At 38.4% G+C, this 19664-nt stretch overlaps 2 protein-coding genes across 3 annotated transcripts in view; both read left to right on the top strand.

The window, feature by feature from the left end:
- LOC115455553 (GAS2-like protein 3) overlaps positions 1-19664 on the top strand; it is a 121254-nt gene that overhangs the window by 76073 nt on the left and 25517 nt on the right. The window lies entirely within an intron of this gene.
- LOC119188588 lies at positions 15105-17919 on the top strand. The gene is given in 2 exon segments (XM_037436306.1): positions 15105-16156; positions 16158-17919. Coding segments are annotated over 2 exon segments (2799 nt in total). The 5' UTR covers positions 15105-15119.

Raw genomic sequence — 19664 nt, 5'->3', positions numbered from 1 at the left:
GGATGTTCGACTAGTAAAGCTGTGGTGAGGCAAGTAGAGAAGTTAATAAATGATATTAATATATATACCTGATGGAGCCTGTTAGTTAAGTTATGTGCAGGATGTTACACTAGACAATAATATAGTCTTAGGTTTGAATATTAAAGTGGAGCACAGTTAATAGATAAAGGTTGATATAAATTAATAAAAAGAGTATTAACCAGAAACCGCATTAGTGAAGCGGTCAGTTTAACCCTTCAATAGTGATATAGCTTTCCCAGCTGGTTTTAAAACAGTTTTTTGTACTAACATGTTACGAGGTGTAATTACCGACGAGGCGCAGACTTCATGACACAAGCCCTACGTAACTCTTTATTGACCAATTGCCTCAATGCCTAGCATACTTTATGTCCAATTGATTGCAAGATGTTTCACCACATACAAGCATAAGTTATTGTTCAACAGTTCGCAATAAAGCCCTATTTACACAGGCACGATACTCCGTTGTTTTATTTTGCAACTTACGTGGCGGTATTCGTTAAATCACTTATTTTCAGTCAGGTTTTTGTCAGTAAATTATTCTCTAATTAGCAAAAAGTAGCAAGAAAATTGTTAACTAAAGTAAACTACTAACCACTGATATAAATTCTAAATTAAACATTTTACGGCAAATTGAGTTAACATTCTCCTTTTTTGAATTTAGAAGTCATTTAAAAATCAGCTGCTGTAGCGGAATGAAATTCAAATTTGGAATTGGATATTTTCGCAACAAATTCCATACTAAATCGCTTTTTTTGGCGCGGTCTTTTTAAAAATATAACTAATCGTGTACAACGGCCCTTATTCGCAAGCGGGCAGGATGCAAGGCTCTCGTGTTCAAGCAAGATTGACAAGACGCTGGGTACTTGACCGTTTAACTGCTGATGGATCATTTCCCCCGGCGAGGGCCTACTGAGCAGTCGAGTGGGCGTCATTGTGCGCCATTGTGTCGCTAATGTACAGTACTGTAACTAGATAATGGACTGATGCTCTTGAAGCTTAATTGATGAGTATGTTTGCTGTGTATGGAGTGTGTTTGAAAGACGATATAAAAGAATTTAGTAAGAATGACACTAAATAATTTGGAGATCATTAGATGGCGCTAGTAGTAGTTTGGGTTGACTGTTGACTGACATCTGTGACTTGATTATTAATCCATTCTATCCATAGAGCATGCGATCTTTATTTCGAGCAAACCCATCCATATATCAATGGTTTTTCAAATACAATCCGGTAGGCAACGACTAGGCTGTACTCTGGCATTGTCTATCCCATGGGTGGCAAAAGCTGCTGACCACCGGCGGACCGCTTGCTCCTAAGTCTACTAAGGCAATAAATTAAAAAAAAAATGTCACAAACCATTGCCTGATCTAGAAATTGAACCACTTTACCTGTTTCAGATCTGCTTGTCCATATCATTACGTGTAGTTACGGTGTTCGCGCGAGATGTCTTCCTGCCGATGCCTAAATCACCGTGTTTCTGTACCGCTTCCCGGAACCGTTCTAGATTCACGTTCCTATTATTTACTCAACAGTTAGACGCAACCTAAATGACTTGTGTGTAAATACGTGTTCACTGTTTGTTATGTAGGCACTTCGTATCAGTATAATATGTATAATCATAAAAGTAGCTTAACAAACTCAAAATTTCATATCGCTTTCAAACATTTGTGCCCCTATCAAGAATCATTTTTTCTGCACTAAAATAAATACAGTATAATATATTTTAGGTAAAGTAAAAAAATATATATTTCGATTGAAGTTAACGTGTAGAAACCTTTTGAAGTTTTGTATTTGTTCAGCTTTTGTGGCCGATTGTACACCACTATTTATATTGGTACAAGTAGGTACATAGTGATTCGAATTATAATTTATTTTCGGGTACCTAATAATTTTCACAGGGTCAAAGCCACAAGTAAAAGCTTGTAAATAGAAGTCAGCTATTCAATATTCTATATGCCTGTTTTTATGTTTCTTGAGCAATATTATAATATAGTTATTACTTTTATTTACGACTAAATGACGAAAAGTGCATATCGTTCTTCGACTTTAAAAAGAAAAGTAAGAACTTTGTATTATAAAATTCAGCACGTACTGCACTTCGCCCGTAACCCAGGACATTGTCGCACAATGTTAATTTATCTTACTTAATATAAACGCGAATGGATGTTTGTATGTTTATTAGAAGTTACCGTGGAAATCGCTGAACGCATGTGGATTAAATGTGGCACACAAACAGCACACGTCCTGAATTAACGTAATACACTTTATTGTTTATCCCCGGAATTTGCTCCCGTACAATATACTTTTTGATTTTGGCGCTGGCAACGTATAGATACAGTACGCGCTATGCATCTTTGCAATGTTTTAGGGACTTTTATAAAGTCTTGTCAGGTGGACGAAGTCACGAACCACACCTAGTATTATAAAAAGAATATAAAGGTTGCAATACTGTGGTTATTCATGTGGCGGTACACATTGTTGGTTCATTTTGTTCAGAGCCCAGCGCCGTGGGCGGTCCGGCCGAGACCTTCGCACTACCATAACTTGTACGGAATTAGAAATGCATGTTTACTTATGGGAACTTATTGTGCTTAAGTTTTATACCGATATAAAGGAAATATCATATTTTTACTTAACCTGTATTTATAAGGCTGAAGAATTTGTTTGAACGCGCTAATCTCAAGAAATACTAAACCGATTTTGATTTTTTCCCCTAACAGGAAGCTACATTATTCCTGAGTGCTATAGGCTTTCATCGCGGGACAATATAAAAAGGACATTTATCCCAGAAAAATCTTTATCACGCGGAGCAACAGCTATTTAAATTATAAAACTAACAATTGTTTGATTATCTGTAAGTGTGACGACAAACAGTACTTAGAAGTACGCCTAGAACTTTGATTAAGGAATGTTACATAGCATTGCACCGCTCGACATCCTAATAAAATACATAATAAGTGACAGTTGCAAACAAGTTAACAGACTCGTTCGTTTTATTCACTCATTGTTTAATTACAAGAAGATTCTTTTCTTGCTATGTACATGACTACACTTATAAACTAATATTACTCGATAATGTAACTAAAAATAAACGATGACATATTGTTTTTATTTAAATACAAAGTTCTATCGATTGTTAAACATGTCAATCTGTTGTCAAATCGAGAGTCAATGCAAACTCCATTTCAAGTGAACTTTGCTTGTGGCGCCCGTCACGCAACTATCGTAACATTGAGATGGTAGCGAGCGAGCGATACAAGTGTTTGTCAACGTGTTTTAGGTTATATGTTAACATCTCATTATTAATTACTAACAATAAAATCGATTATTTCCTTCAATAAATAAATAAAACCCCAAGACGAGCAATGGTCAATCAATCTTTGGATCTTTTGGAACTTTAATCAGCTTGGTCCAGCGTCGCTTGTAGTTTCGGTCGTTTAAAATAGAAAATATGAAATCAGGCCAATAAATAATTAACAATCGATCTTGCCGGCACTACTTAGGTACACACCTCTTTGAGGAAAACGTGGGCTTCATTCAGCGTTAATTTTACTTGATAGGCATAACAGTGACCGAGTACCAGGGCAGCATAACGCTCAGCAATTAGCCTTGTTAACGCGCTTTGATCACGTTAATGCGCATGCGCGTACGGTCATGCGTATCGCAAAGGTGAGCGTTCAGATGAGTGCTCGCGCTGCCATTGATTGCACTCGATTCATCAATGAACACCAGCGGGCGGGGGCTGAGGGGCGCGGGTGGCGGCGGGGAGTTTCCGCCGCTACACCCTTTTAGTTGTGGTGCAAAGTGATTAGTAACAGAGGATAGTTTTAGTAAACAATTACAGGTTTATTATTGGCTACTTGGAACAAAATAAATATCTTATAATTTATTTAATATATGTTCTTTAACAAACGTAGTGACTTTCTAACAAAATGTTAAAAAATACGGAAAGCATCAAAGATGCAGTACAAGCAATAAATGAAATCTAATTTACCCTATTCTACAATACTCGCTACTCTCTCAACATTTGCAGCACGCCTAGCTCTTCGCATCCATGTGCGAACGTCAAAACAAACATTTCGTGCGTTCCGTACTACGTGCCACGTACATCAAACGCCCGCCCATATTGTTTACGCATGCAATTTGTATTTTACGTGGAACGGAACGTCAAACGACGGTTACCAGAAACGGAACGGCGTTTAAAGATTTTTATTTGAACACGTTAACAAACATTTATATATTAAATGAAGCAGACGTAAGTCATTTGTTTAATTATTATATTATGAAATGAAATAATTTATTTGAATCTGTAAAATGTTTAACATTATGTAGATTGAATTAATTTTTATTCTTCCATAATTTCTAAAAGCAGTTTCCACCAGAGAAGAACAGACAAGATCTTTAGTATTGCTTTATTAAAATCAGTTTACACGTATAAAGGCGATACATTATACGATACAAGAAAATAACATTTAGTTTTCTATTTACTTTATAGCAGCTCATTTATTTACCTACAAAATAAACGTTCTATTACCATCACGCTATTAACAAACAACACTGATGTTTATGCCCGTTCTTCTCTGGAAGAAACTGCTTTCCTAACTGATGATAGACATAACATTGAGGTTATAATAACGAAATCTAAATGCTGTATAACATTTAAATGGCATCGAAATAAATTATTTCATTACTTTTAATAAAAAAAAACATACGTAATGTAGCTGTTACAAAAGTGAATGCAGCAGATAATTCTTTATAAGTTTTGTATGAAGCTCTTAGTTAAAGTTGTGTTCAATGTTAGTGTAAGGGCGACAGTTGAATGTGCTGTACATTACTAGAGGGTCACGTTTGGTCCAGTAATTAGAATTTATTACAATTTTTACCCATAAATATTTACAACATGCTGTTCTGTTTGTGTTGCACCAGTAGTGGCATACGCTGGTCTAATGCGGATTGCTAGACTTCACACACATTCAAAATTCCTATAGAGAACTTCTCCGGCATGCCGGTTTCCTCACGATGTTTCCCTTCACCGTTAAAGCCAGCGATAATTCCCACAAGAATACACACATAGAATACACACATAATTTTTAGAAAAGTCAGGGGTGTGTATCCTTGAGATTTGAATCAGCAATAATAATAGTAATTAATAATTACTATTTACTACAAAACCAGATTTATAATGGTTGTAAGTTTTATCATTAATATATTTGACTTACAATTTGTTGTATGTATTTCACATCAACGATTAACAGTTGCACCACGTGACACCAGTCTCCCCTCACACGTAGGGGCTGGTTTGTTTGTTAATTAACAGTGAGGTAAGGCAGGAAAGGCAGCGAGGCGGAGTGAGGCAGGCCTGTTGACTGACACTGATCACGTACACACCTGGAACTGTTGGGTGAGGTGCCTCTTGAGCGAGAATAGAATGGTTTTATTTAGAGATATTTAAACTTTGTGTTAAATAGTATTATACTCCTGCATACGGCTCATCTTACTATGGCAGCCCAATATACTAGAGTAGTTTAATTTTGGCGCTACTAGCAAATATTGTATGCCTAAGTTAGTATTAGAAATAAATAAAATAATAGAAATGGCGTATTTTATTCAAACGTTAATATAACGCGTTGCAAGTGGGAACTTTATATTATTTGCGATTAGAGTACGTATGAAAATGGCGCGTATAAAATATCCAACATTTTTCAATGTAGACAATAAAATAACTACTACCGCCGAAGTTTAAGAGCGACGAGAGTGGTTATTATAGGGCCACTGGTCTTACGTCTGGGCCATAACTTAGCATTGACACCAAAAAGCCTTGTAATAAACTAAATCTAAAATTAAAACCTAGAAAGCGTTTGTTGTACCATTTCTTTGACCGCGTTATATATTAAAGAGTTGTTTTATGTGATTTAGATATGAAACCTGCGAAACATTAACCTAAAATGGTCGAAATAACCGCTCGCATACGTTATTCGGGCCGATCGAACAATGTCGAGAGAAACGGTTGTGTGCGTGTCATGAATTTACGACACTATTTACAGTATAATCAAACTTTACGGTAATTATTTATAACATTCACTTATAAATAAGGTGGTGTAAATTTTAAGAGAAATTCACCAGGGGCCTTATTCTCTATCCCGCACGTTATTTTAACAGTACGTAACAGGCACGTAACACAACGCATCATGTTTAGGACTATAGAAATTTGGCTTACAGAATACCATTCCACGCACATTTCTCGAAGATAACATGACACGGCCGCGTTACGCGTTTACACTATCATACAGAATAAGGGCCCAGGTAGGAGTGGCGAAAGATAAAATTTTCTAAAAGGGAACCCGAGACAATTTAAAAGTACTAATAATATGCATCAATATGGTCTGCAAATCATTCTAATAATAATTAAATGTCACATAAATTGGGAATGGGAAGCCGGTAGTAATAGGGGTATATGCACCCTTCGACACTGCCAGGTAGGTTTAAAATACACAAAAATGTATTATGACTATGATCAACACAGTTCCGCGAGGCAAGAAGTTAAAGAACATACGGGGCCTATTATCATACCATACGATATTTTGATGTGTAACAATAACGTAAGGCTCCGCGTCGCGTTTAAGATAATAGAAATTGGCATACCGTATACCATTCACCGCTTATTTCGTGAAGATAATGGAGTACGCTTTACGAGTTTACACTGTCATTGAGGATAAGGGCTAAGAAGTTGTTTGAACACGCAATATTGATTGAAACCTCTATCCACATTAGAAGTAAATAAAAAATGGTGAATACTTTAAATTATGTATTAATGTACAAAAACGGTCGCCGAAGCCAACAATCTGCCAGACCGCAGCGCCGCCGCGACCGACCGTGTGACCCTGCGTAGGGTGCCAGCGCCGGTGTCATGTTCTACCAGCTATAAGGAGCACAGCAATGATAGGATATGTAAGCCAAGCCAACTTGAGAGCCATGCTGTAAGCGGATTAATGAATAAGTGAATACGACAGTGTTAGTACTACACTCTCACTGAACGCAACGTGATTTTTAGGATGTTAGCATTGTGACTTATACTGTATAGATAGCTTCTATGATTCCAATTAAGGCCCTATGCGCTTTATTATACCTGTTTCAAGTATATAAAGTAACTCTCCTGTCTCTATCCAAAGACCGCTTCATGATCAGTGTGACCATAACATAGAACTAATATTGAAACCAATAATAGTAAAAACTAATGTAAGAGAAACCGACACACGTAATGTTTTAATATCTTGATATTATGCCCCTTAAGTGAACGAAAGTGAGTTGCGGTTAGCGCCTAGATCCAGCGCCGGCCGCCATGCCGCGGCGGACCGCTAGGAAATGATAACCGCGACCGCAGGCGACACCGATACTGCACGCCGCCGCGGATCCATACGACACGCACTCCGACGTGCCTCGGGCTCTATGCGATCCTGGTAATCAACTCAGTATTTGAAAACAAGTCCTCATTTTTTAATAATGTCTCGATGAAATTTTATTATTTTAATTTATAGTTTATAATTTATACTCAAGTTTTGGGACAAATGTACGAACAAAAATTTATTTCGTCCGCATGTTTCATACAGTAGAAAGCGTGTCACTATGCAGCTGCCCCATAAATCAATTCAATCCCACGATATCTTTAAAATAAACTGCAAACAGCCCCATATTTTATAATCTCTTAAACAGTTGAACAGGAAGCAAGACGATATTGCAATATGATACAATTTTATTCCGACCTCATCTCATCAAAATTATCTATCAATGGGACGTTTCTCATTACATGTAAGTTCATTACAACTTGCATAAAGTTTTTCAATTTAAAACAAATCAATCTGTCTTCACGTCTATCTATGGTGTGAAGAAACTTCAGGAATTCAATTAAGATACGGAACGAGTGTGTTCTATATAAACGTATCGAGAAGTTGGATGATATCGTCAGCGTCCCACGGGACTGTCCCTTCCTGGGTCAATGACAGTTCACGGATAGAGTACGCTTAACTACACCATACGTATTCAATACAGGCATAATATTTTTATTATTTTCTCTTTGAATTTGTGAACCAAATACTTGTCTTACACAAAAAGAAAAAGCAAAATGTGTTTCGAAACTTCTACAAACATTTAAAATATTGAAACAGGAGAGCATAAACAAAAGTTGATTTGAAAGAACAATTTCCAGACGGCGTCATCGGACACCAGGTACCGGGGCAACATAAACAACGAGGAACTAACGTCCTGATAGACAGCTCTATCTTTATCTATGGGCAACGCTCGGCCCATATGGGAGCGCTCACAATGCCGCAGTAAAGTCACGGATACATGATACCGCCTGCAGTCGCATCGGTATGTACCGTGGTAGGGTTAGCAAGAGGATTGACTATCATCATTTAAATCTACGACCATATTTTAATGTAACTTGTCCTAATTGAGAGAAAAACATTTGGGAAGCTATGCTTTCCAGGTATGTTGATTCATGACGAATCTAAAATTTAAGCAGAAATACAAATAAAAATTAAATCGGTTGAGGATTTCATGGGCTTTCAATATTCACTCGATAAGGAAGTTATTTTTTTTAGTAATACCATAAAGACCTCTCAAAAATCTAACCACAAACCGACGTCGTGTCCTTATACAGGAAATAACATTTGCATGTGCAACGCGATAATTCGCAGATATAACGGGTTTCACTCGAGGCTGCATTTTGGATAACATTCGAAATAAATCACGGATTCGTGCCAAATCTTCTCAATTAGACACACGTATATCTTGATATAATATCCGCGCATTTTTTTATAAGATTCCTCTTTGTATTATGAATAATATTTTGGACAGATGATCAATCGCAGTGCAATTGGAATTTCATGCAGTTTCTTTTTTATTAGAAGTTCTTGTATGATATTGTGGCCGATTTGCATCAGGGCTAGGGATGGTACACTTTTTGAATTGTGACAACCAAGTTTTACCCCTTATAAAGCTTTATTATTCGGATTTTTAAAGGGTACAGTGTTTTTGTCCTTTATAACAATAATAAAATTCATTTTTATAAGCATATGATAGATATGGGTCTATGGTTTCATTCTGATTATTTTTCCAAATCATTCGTCTATATTGCAGATATATTTCTTTTCTTTTCTTTCAACGACAGATGGGAAGGTAGGCGCTATGCGGTATAAATTATTATAATTTAACCACCTTACACAATATCAAAGAGATGAAATCCAAACGAGTTTGCAACACTGGCACGCACACCTTACGAAAATAAAAACGAAATGTGATGAATTTTGGCGGTAATGCGCGAACCTGTCTTTTTACAAATAATTGTGTTCATAAATGTAGTTTAATTGCAACCGTTGTATAATACCTACAGTGTAGATAAGTTACCTAACTATACAATGATCGTACAATTGCAGTTTTAAACAGTAGTATGTGTCATCTGTTGTTATTAAGCATTAAAACCGCGCTGTAAGCATATTTGTCTTCAACAAGAATGGTGCATTTTGACAGGCTCCACTGTAGTACAGAAAACCAATATAAAGTGACATCTTGCTGTTTCCTTTTCCTTTCTGTGAGTGAGAGTTCCGGCAAACAGGCAAACATCCCCCTCCTTTCCTAATCCCTTATCTTTCATTTAAGTTTGGAAGCGCATCTAAATATTTTTAAATATCATACACACCATCATCAACTTGCTTCTGTTCCTACCTGTGCTATAAAATCATGATTGAATTACAGACAGCGCTTCAACAGTAGATAAGTTTGCCAGATTTCTTTGTTCTACTTTCCGACGTGTAAAAACTAATATAATTAAAGGTAAAAGTAATTAGACACCCCTAAATGAGTTTGAGGAGCGGGTCCGAGTGCGATTATCCAATTAAGGAGTGGACGGGAGCCGCGCGGCCGACGACCCCTTATCTCTAACATCGCGCGCGCACTGAGCGTCGTCCTGCAGGGTTGCATCACATCTAATACTTTAAGCTTGCGCGAGATTATCGCTTTCCAGAAGTCGATACAGTGACTATCTGGTTCGGATCTTTAACTTCCATTTATATTATAGTAACCAAAACCTCGTCAAGGTTGTGTCTATTTAATAGAGGTTTTGTCTTATGAAGTGGCATATTAGATGTATTTTAATTATATGAAAATATTTAGAAAAGACAAAACTTAATTAATTGGTTTTTAAGGAACATACTTGTACAATATGCTTAAGAAATCGCCTAAATTGCAGCTTCTGAGTCATCGATAAAGGCACAACTTTAATTAGATCAAATATACAAAAAAATATTAATGTTAAGATACATCGCCATCGCTTTGCTAAAAACATTGTGTTGCGATCTTTGTAGCTTATAGGTTATAGCCCACAGTGTGACCCGACAGCGAGCAGGCTGACAGTTTGATTGGTCTCATGAGTAATGCCGGTATTAGCAAATCCTCTTCAATAACTCTGTATCAGATAATAGGATTAACTTGTGCGCGTCTCGCCTCCGAGGCATTGTGTATGCGAATGCTTTATAATATACATACAATGACATAATTAATTGTCTTGTTGGTCTAGTGGCAGCGTGTTTAGGCTGTGAAAAGTAGGACGGTGGTGTCGAATCCTTAATAAGAATTTGTGAGATTGTACATTCTGAAGGCACATCACCACATTACATAAGTTATGAGTTGCTTCGATTAAAATTTGCCTTATGGCTTATCCTGGTTAGAGTTACATTTTCTGCAATTGCACCATAGAATTAACGATAGCACATAACATTCCATGGATTTCACGCACTAGTAACACTAATGTCACTCATTTTAAAAATTCAAATTAATCCATAAAGTAAATTAAAGCTTAAGAACCATTCATTTTCGCGCTCCCTTCCGCCTCAGGGATAGACTGAAGTAATATCCAGCGTGGAATTAATAAACATCAGTTAAGAAAAATTTACCTGTAATTTACAGATGCGGTACAATATAGAACAGGTATAATTAGGGGCCTCGTTCTTATCTCGACTCGTCTAGACGGCTTAACGAGATCGTTATCTAAACGAAGTCCTAATTAAGCGTTAAATATTAATATTTATAGGCTAATGTGTTATTAAGCGAACATTTTATTTAATGGCTATATTAGAAGATGTGACTGAACGTCTGCAATTTACGAACTCATCTGCCCATATATCGATGTATCAGCTGTGGATATTAGGAGAATTATGGATGCAATGAAACCAAAATGTAGCAGTCTCACTTTCTTTATCCTTTTATTAATTGATATTATAAATGCGAATGATTGTAAAGCGTGTTGTTGGAACTTATAAGTAAACGAATGAGGTACAATTATATTAAATCCAAATAACTTTTTATTCTGGCAAAGATATCCAGTGACGGACGAAGCAACGAGAAAAACCTTGATCACCCTGTTATAAGGTGAACTCCACACAACTGACGACATTATACACACTATAACGTTGTTTCTAAACACCATATTCACATCATGCTACCAACTTTTCCGAACCTGTTACGGGTAAGTCGTTATTACAGTAATTATAAAAAACGTGGCAGTTGCAAGTCTCAGCCGCAGCGACAGAGACCTTCACGCGTTTAATTTGCGTAAATGGACGATTTTCTCTAGAGCGCCGCTCGCCTGCTCAACTTGACCCGATCGCTTGCGTACCAGGCGCGGATTTAGATGAGAACTAGTGGCTCTTACCGCCCAACATGGGTCATGGTATAACAACAGATAAACGAAATGTATTCGTAGAAGAATAGAATATAAAAATACGAGTGGAAGCGAGTAAAGTAAGCGAACCTTTATTTGTACAATATATTCGTAGTAGTGTTTTACTAAACGACACACACACAAAACTTCTTTAAAACTTTAAATATTTTATTACCAAGAAATATGTATTTATTTTGTTTTGTAAATGTCAGTTTTCCATCGCCCTTCGTTATTGAATTATATCTTGTATACACGTTGATGCTTTTATTATCTTCAGTGTTTTATCTAGTCATCTTATAACGATTCATGTTCGGTAATTGTTACATGACTGGGCAAGTTCATTCAGCATATCGCAATTAAAACAACCAAATATAACAATGACAGATAATTGTTTTTGTTCTGAGGAATTTTGAGGAAGTAAAAGTGTTCAAATTGAAAACTATCCAAATAATTGATAGTGATTTAACCGAAAGCTTAACCAATTGGTATTACATCTGACGGTGATCACTAAGATAAACGATCACGAATATGATAAATCATCGTAATTTGTCATCGCCGTGTCGCCTCATGTTGTGCTTCTCTACGCCCCATCGACTGAGTATCTGACATAACATATCGTTATAAGTCATAATATATGACAAAGCGACACAATTCATTAATATTGTTCAATATATACACAATTTTAAAAATATGTTTAGACAGTCACTGCATACTACTACACTCCACCAGAAGGAAATACAATTATTTTTTATTTAGTTTTAGTAAGTATGTATACTTAGTTTGAAAATGGTACAAGTTAAAATGCGATTACAAAAATCAAAGAAAGTACCATTTTTTATTACCCTAAGTGCTTCTCTGTGCCCTTTAGGTTCGTGTAGGCTACGGTACCTATGAATGATGACACAGGTTCAAGTATTTGATTGACGTTGACGTACTGACTGACTGACGGACTGACTGACTGCCGCCAAGGCTCGCGCTCGGTTTGTAGCTTTTATGCAATAGTTTGATTGACTTGTCGTCATCATCGCTAAGCTCTTTGACCTTTCATTAGTATATCATTATGTTAACTTTATACTGTAGGTAAAGATATTTTCTTACTTCTTAAGTAATATTTATCTTAATAAAATTTTATAATTATAAACAACTATTACTATTAAGTACTAAATTGTGTAAATGTTAAAAGCTTTAAGGTCAACCATTTTACTGAGATAAGCTTGTACAGCCCAAGTGTTGGCGACGCAAATCCTTTTTGGTAAAATATAGTTTAGTTTTAAATTTTTGAATTTCGATCCGTCAATGTAGTGTTTTTTTATGTTCTTAGTTGTCAGTTGAGATTTTTACTTTCGTCGTATGTGAGTAAATTATTTTATTATAACGCCTAGTTTTACTCCTTAACTGGTTGAGTACTGGCTCATCTTTAACAAGTGGTCCTTCGAGCCGGATCTGCAGAATATTATGTTCCGCACACCGCAAAAAATGACCAGGAAAACGCGCCGTGGTCCACAAGAGAAATTGCCGAAAAATGTTGACTCTGAACAAGGGGTCTCTACAAAAATGGATCAGGCAACAACGGAAGGACTCTCAAAGGAAAATGGTGCGCAGCCAATAGTACAACCAAGTATTCCCGAACCTGATGCAATTTCTGAGCCAACTAGACACGTTCCAGACCCGCTCGCAAAAGCAATGTCTTCACGCAGAAGTCAGGTATCATCCAAGTCTTCTATAAACATCATAAAAAAGAAATTGCAATTGGAAGCGGAACAACGGAAGGCACGCATCGAAATGGCCCTCATCGATCGGGAAACAGAGTTAAAGCTGGCGGAACTTGAAGAGGAGACCTACATTGATTACAGTCCACAAATTGAAGAAGAATTTAATAGGTCTCAACTTCAAGTACAAGATTGGATAGAAAATCTTCAAACTACATTCGAGGTACCACCGAAGGACCAGTTCACCCCCGATCATGGTAAAACAGCGGGTCAACTGCACCAGGTATCGCCAATACTTGTAGCTACGAAGAACAAAACACATACGACCACGCCAAAAGGTCCTGTACCACCCACGTACAGCTCAAGCAATGCTGTAGACATGCTTGCTATGGCAATTAAAAACCTCACAAGTGCCACTGCCAATAAAACCAATGCCAGTTTACTGAGCCGCATGTCAACGCCAAAAGATTTGCCTGAATTCGCTGGCGATCCAATGGAATGGCTCCAGTTTAAGCAGGCGTATGAGGAGTCCACTGAGGTGTGTAATTTTACAGACAAGGAGAATTTATGGAGGCTACGTAAGTGCCTTAAAGGGTCGGCGAAGGAATCAGTTCGTGCTTTGTTTATCAGCGCCACGTCACCTGCGAAGGTTATGTCGACATTGGAGCTGCTGTATGGGAACCCTGACTGCATAATATCCCGTATTATAAACGACCTTAAAACTCCCGCCGCTGCACCAGGACTATCAAAAAGACTGTGTGACATTTGCAGTGAAAATTCAGAATTTTGTAGAGGCAGTTCAAGCTGTTGGACGTGACGAATACCTATTTGGGGTAAATATTGTATCTATCATTTTATCCAAGCTGCCTCCAATACTTATTTCGAAATGGTCAGATTATAGCTATAAATTCATATTAGAAGGAACTAAACCGCGGCTAATAATAATGTCTGAATTTTTACAAGAAGAGGCCGTAAAATTATCAACAACCGCGAGCATCATCACCAACATTCGGCATGTCCCTTCAAAATACCAAAGGGAAAATACATCCCGAGCTATATCACATACATTCGCAATTCAAGAAAACGAATCCCAATGCCGATTTTGTAAAAAGTCTGTTCACATACTAACCGAATGCAAAGAGTTCAAGAAAGCGCTACGTAATGTCAGATGGCAATTTGTCAAACGTCACGGAATTTGTTACAAATGTCTATTATCTCGCCATGAGCGCAATACATGCCCAGCGCCTTCCCTGTGACAAAATAATTGCGGTCAACCCCATCATCGCCTTTTACACTACACTGTGAATGTGGTTGAACGAGAAAACGATCGACGTACGCATCGACCATCTATATCAATAGCTACGGATGCACATCACGAGCCTGAGCTGCGAGGTACTTCTCCTGCATCACAGTCGTCACCGTCACCAGCTACGGAAAATGTAACGTATATTAGTGCGAGTGATCGTAAAGTTTTGCTAAAAGTGGTTCCTGTTCGTATACACGGTCCCCTCGGTGCAGTGAATTCGAGTGCGTTGTTAGATGACGGAGCAACTGTATCGTTCATAAGCGCTAGCCTCGCAGAACGTGCAGGACTACACGGGCGCCGGGAAACAATGCATGTGCGTGGTGCTTGGACTGATAACGAACTGGTGTGTGAAACAACAATTGTTAATATGGACCTTAGTGGTATAGACAATAAGGTGTATAACATAAGAGCTCGTAGTATCAAGGAGTTAAACTTGCCTTTGCAAAAATTAGATTTTGTTAAATGTAATAATTATAGCCACTTAAGCGATATAAAGAATGATTTATGTACCGTTGATTTAAAACCTGAAATGTTAATTGGACAGGATAATTATCATTTGCTATTGCCCTTAGAAGTAAGGTTGGGTAAATTAAATGAGCCGTCCGCTACACTTACCCCTCTAGGCTGGTGCATCCACGGTAGTTTACGTGTGCCGCAGCACGAGCGCAAATCGACAATCGCCACTGCTCTCACTGTATTTGAGAATCCAGAGGATTCTATGTCGTACGAAGTCGGTTTGCAGCATCTTCATGAGGAAGTCAGACGTTCCTTTGCCTTAGATTCACTAGGAATTTTAGCCACTATGCCGCGTCAAAATGCTGATGACGTACGCGCTATCGCTGAGCTGGAACGTACTGCCTTTCTCAAGGACGGTCGTTGGTATGTTTCTCTACCGTGGAAAGATAAGGAGTGTAAGATGCCAGACTCTTACGCTGCCGCTGTAAGAAGGCTCCGAGGTATTGAAAATAAAATGGAGAAGGATTTAGGTTTTGCTTACAGGTACAGAGAACGTATTCAACATCTACTGGAAAATGGATTTGCTAGAGTACTTGAGGACTCCGCGCCCACTCCCCGGACATGGTATTTACCTCACTTCGGAGTGGACAATCCGAATAAAAAGAAACTACGTCTGGTATTTGATGCTGCGGCGAAGGTGAAAGGTTCGTGTCTTAATGATTACTTATTCACGGGCCCCGATTTGTTGTCATCTCTATTTGGTATAATGTTACGTTTTAGAGAGAATAAAGTAGCAGTAACAGGTGACATCAAAGATATGTTCTTACGCATAAAAATTCATGACGAAGACCAAGACGCATTTAGATTTATTTGGCGAAATAGTCCTAAAGAAAATATTAAGACGTATGTAATGACGTCACTAATTTTTGGAGCTAATTGTTCCCCTTTATAGCTCAGTTTATAAAGAACAAAATGCACAGCGCTATGTGTCAACCTTACCGGCCGCTGTTAAAGCAATAACGAATTCACACTATATGGATGACTATATAGATAGTTTGCCTGATGACGAGTCAGCAATAAAAATGGTAAAAAATATAACTAATATCCACTTATCAGGTGGTTTTGAGATTCGTAACTGGACTAGTAATAGCGAAGCTGTGTTGAACTCTATACCTGAAGCATCCTTAGGCACTGCAGCCATAAAGTTTAAAACTCATCAGCAGTTCGAAGGAGAGCGTATTTTGGGCCTGATATGGTATCCCAAAGATGACGTATGGGGTTTTGATGTGTCTTTGAAACGGATACCCGAAAGCATTATTCATAGTAACGAGCGCCCTACGAAACGGTTGATGTTAAGAGTAGTAATGTCTATTTTTGATGTTTTAGGTTTCCTATCGCCATTTACTATACAAGGAAAAATTATGCTACAGGATACGTGGCGTCTTAATATTGGATGGGACGAATATATATCAGATGATATTTACGGTAAATGGTGCAAATGGATTAATTTACTTAAGTCTATTCGTGACTTACGCATACCGAGGTACTATCAAGCACCATTAACAATAAGGCGAGATAGCCAGCCGGCCACGAATCTAACATCTTGCGATTCGCCAGTATTCATCGGACTCACTATGCCGCCGACACCTCCGCTCGCTACGACCGGTGAAGGGAACTCCGTGACAGAGTCCGCAGATGTTATGTCAATGAATATCGGCTATGACAACCTACAATTGCATGTGTTTAGCGACGCATCGAGTAAAGCAATGTGTGCGGTTGCATTTTGGCGCTGGAACATTAATGAAAAAAATTATGTCTCATTTATAGCAAGTAAGTGTAGAGTCTTACCTGTTAGACCTATAACTATCCCGAAAGCTGAACTTGAAGCAGCTCGCCTGGCAGCTAGATTGGCGAATAATATAATAAGTGAGCATAGATTAACTCCAACCGTTAGATATTTTTGGTGTGATTCAACCACAGTTCTCCATTGGATTCGAAACAATACACGGAAGTATAAAACATTTGAAGCTAATCGCCTAGGCGAGATAGATAACTTGACCCGTATACATGAATGGAAATATGTTCCTACGAAGTTAAACGTTGCTGACTTAGGCACCCGAGAGTCTTTTGATTGCTCTGTCTTTGAAAGCGAGTGGTTTACGGGACCAGCTTTTTTATACAATGACATGTCTCAGTGGCCTCAGGATCTACTCAATTATGAATTGGTTGAAGATAATCTGGAACACGTAGCGGTTACACATATGGAATCGGAATCATCAGTAACGTTATATCACTTACCTGTACCTGATCCTCTACGGTTTTCTTCCTGGCTACGTTTGAAGAGATCTGCGGCTGCACTGCTAAGATTTGTCGATAAATGCAAAAGACTTCCCGGAGAATTAGACTGCAAGATGATGGATCGAGCAGAATGCTTACTGTTGAAGAGTGCTCAAGCAAAATCATTCCCTATTGAGATAACCGCTTTGACACGAGGTAAACCTGTACCTAAAAATAGTAAATTACTTACCTTGTCACCCTTTATGGATGATCACGGCGTAATGAGGGTTAATGGGCGGATCAACTCTGCTCTCGGCGCGGACCAAGAAACGAAAAATCCTGTAATATTAGGACGGACACCCTGTGGCAAAATTAATTGTTCGGCATTTCCACGTAATGGCCGCTCACGGAAACCAAGAATCCGTGGTGAATGAGCTGAAACAAAGATATTGGCTTTTGAAACTTAGACCTACAGTAAAAACCGTTGTGTCTCAATGTATTTTATGCAGGATTCGCAAAGCTAGACCACAAGTACCCAGGATGGGAGATTTACCTTTCGCCCGAGTAGCCCATCACAATCGTCCATTTACCTTTTGTGGGTTAGACTTATTTGGCCCTCTGGAAGTTACAGAGGGAAGGCGACGAATGAAAAGATACGGAGTGATATTTACATGTTTGACGGTTCGAGCCGTACATATCGAATTAGTGGGATCGCTCACTGCGGACTCTCTTAATTTGGCCTTTGCGTCGTATGGCGTCGAGGCGCGGTTGGCCGCGACACATATATTCGGACAACGGAACAAATATGCGAGGTGCCGATAAGGAGCTGCAGAAATCTATTCAAGAAATAGATACAGGAGTTTTAAAAATGAGGGTGTTAATAATGGATTTGATTGGACCTTTATTCCTCCGGCGAGTCCCCATTGGGGTGGGGCTTGGGAAAGATTAATAAGAACCATCAAAACTTCACTGAGAATTATATTAAAAGAACGTGCTCCAAGGGAAGAAGTTTTAAACACCTTCATGACAGAGGTGGAAAATATTGTGAACAGCCGTCCCTTGATGCATGTTAGCGTCGAGGCAGGTGACGTAGAGTCACTCACGCCAAACCATTTCTTGGAACGTCATCAAATCTGCCTATATTAGGAAGTTTTAATGACACGGATTTCTGTCTGCGCCAACAATGGCGTAAAGCTCAAAGGTTAGCTGACATGTACTGGCGTAGATGGGTAAGGGAGATCCTTCCTGATCTCATACCAAGAGGAAAATGGTGTGGAGAGCAGAAACCCCTGCAAGTTGGCGATCTCGTTTTGGTTGTAGACCAAGATTTACCGCGTAACGTTTGGCCAAGGGTCTTACCAAGTTATTTCCAGGAAAGGATGGTCGAGTACGGGTAGTAGAGGTCAAAACCAAGACGGGATTTTGGCGGCGTTCTGCGCGCGCGCGTCGCTCGTATTCCTCTAGATGTGGAATGCTGCACCAGCATTGGGGTGGGGAGTGTTGGCGACGCAAATCCTTTTGGTAAAATATAGTTTAGTTTTAAAATTTTGAATTTCGATCCGTCAATGTAGTGTTTTTATGTTCTTAGTTGTCAGTTGAGATTTTATTTTCGTCGTATGTGAGTAAATTATTTTATTATAACGCCTAGTTTTACTCCTTAACTGGTTGAGTACTGGCTCATCTTTAACACCAATGTTAATACATGGCCTTACAAAAGTTACGAAAGTAATCGATGAATGCTCCATTTAATTCTTTACCCCCAAGCTTAATCAATATCAAACTGTCTTTTGAGAATTGCGTGCTATTATCTATTAAGATCCGAATACACAAAATTAATACTTACGCAGTCTAAAATACAGTTTATTATCATTTATTTCGTGGTTATAAATTGTCCTCCTTGGTGAATCGATCCCGCGAGGCTTCCGTGTCGACGCTGGCACCGCCTCGTCCCATCGGACTACTTGCTATATTTTGTTGTTTTATATTCGATGTCTTTTTTTGGCTACACCGTCGCATGTTTGTAATTTCAAGGTATTTCCAATGTAGTGTACCTACTTACATTTATGGCGAACTATTGCACAAAATTGTGCAGATTCCTTCTCGATCGTGCGGGCTATAATAAGACGGTCCATGACAATAGTCCTGCAGGCATATCTTGGTCACGCGGCATCTACGGCAC

The sequence above is a fragment of the Manduca sexta genome, chromosome 7 (assembly GCF_014839805.1).
Source record: "Manduca sexta isolate Smith_Timp_Sample1 chromosome 7, JHU_Msex_v1.0, whole genome shotgun sequence".
Lineage (NCBI taxonomy): Eukaryota > Metazoa > Arthropoda > Insecta > Lepidoptera > Sphingidae > Manduca > Manduca sexta.
This window is presented reverse-complemented; position numbering and strand designations above follow the sequence as displayed.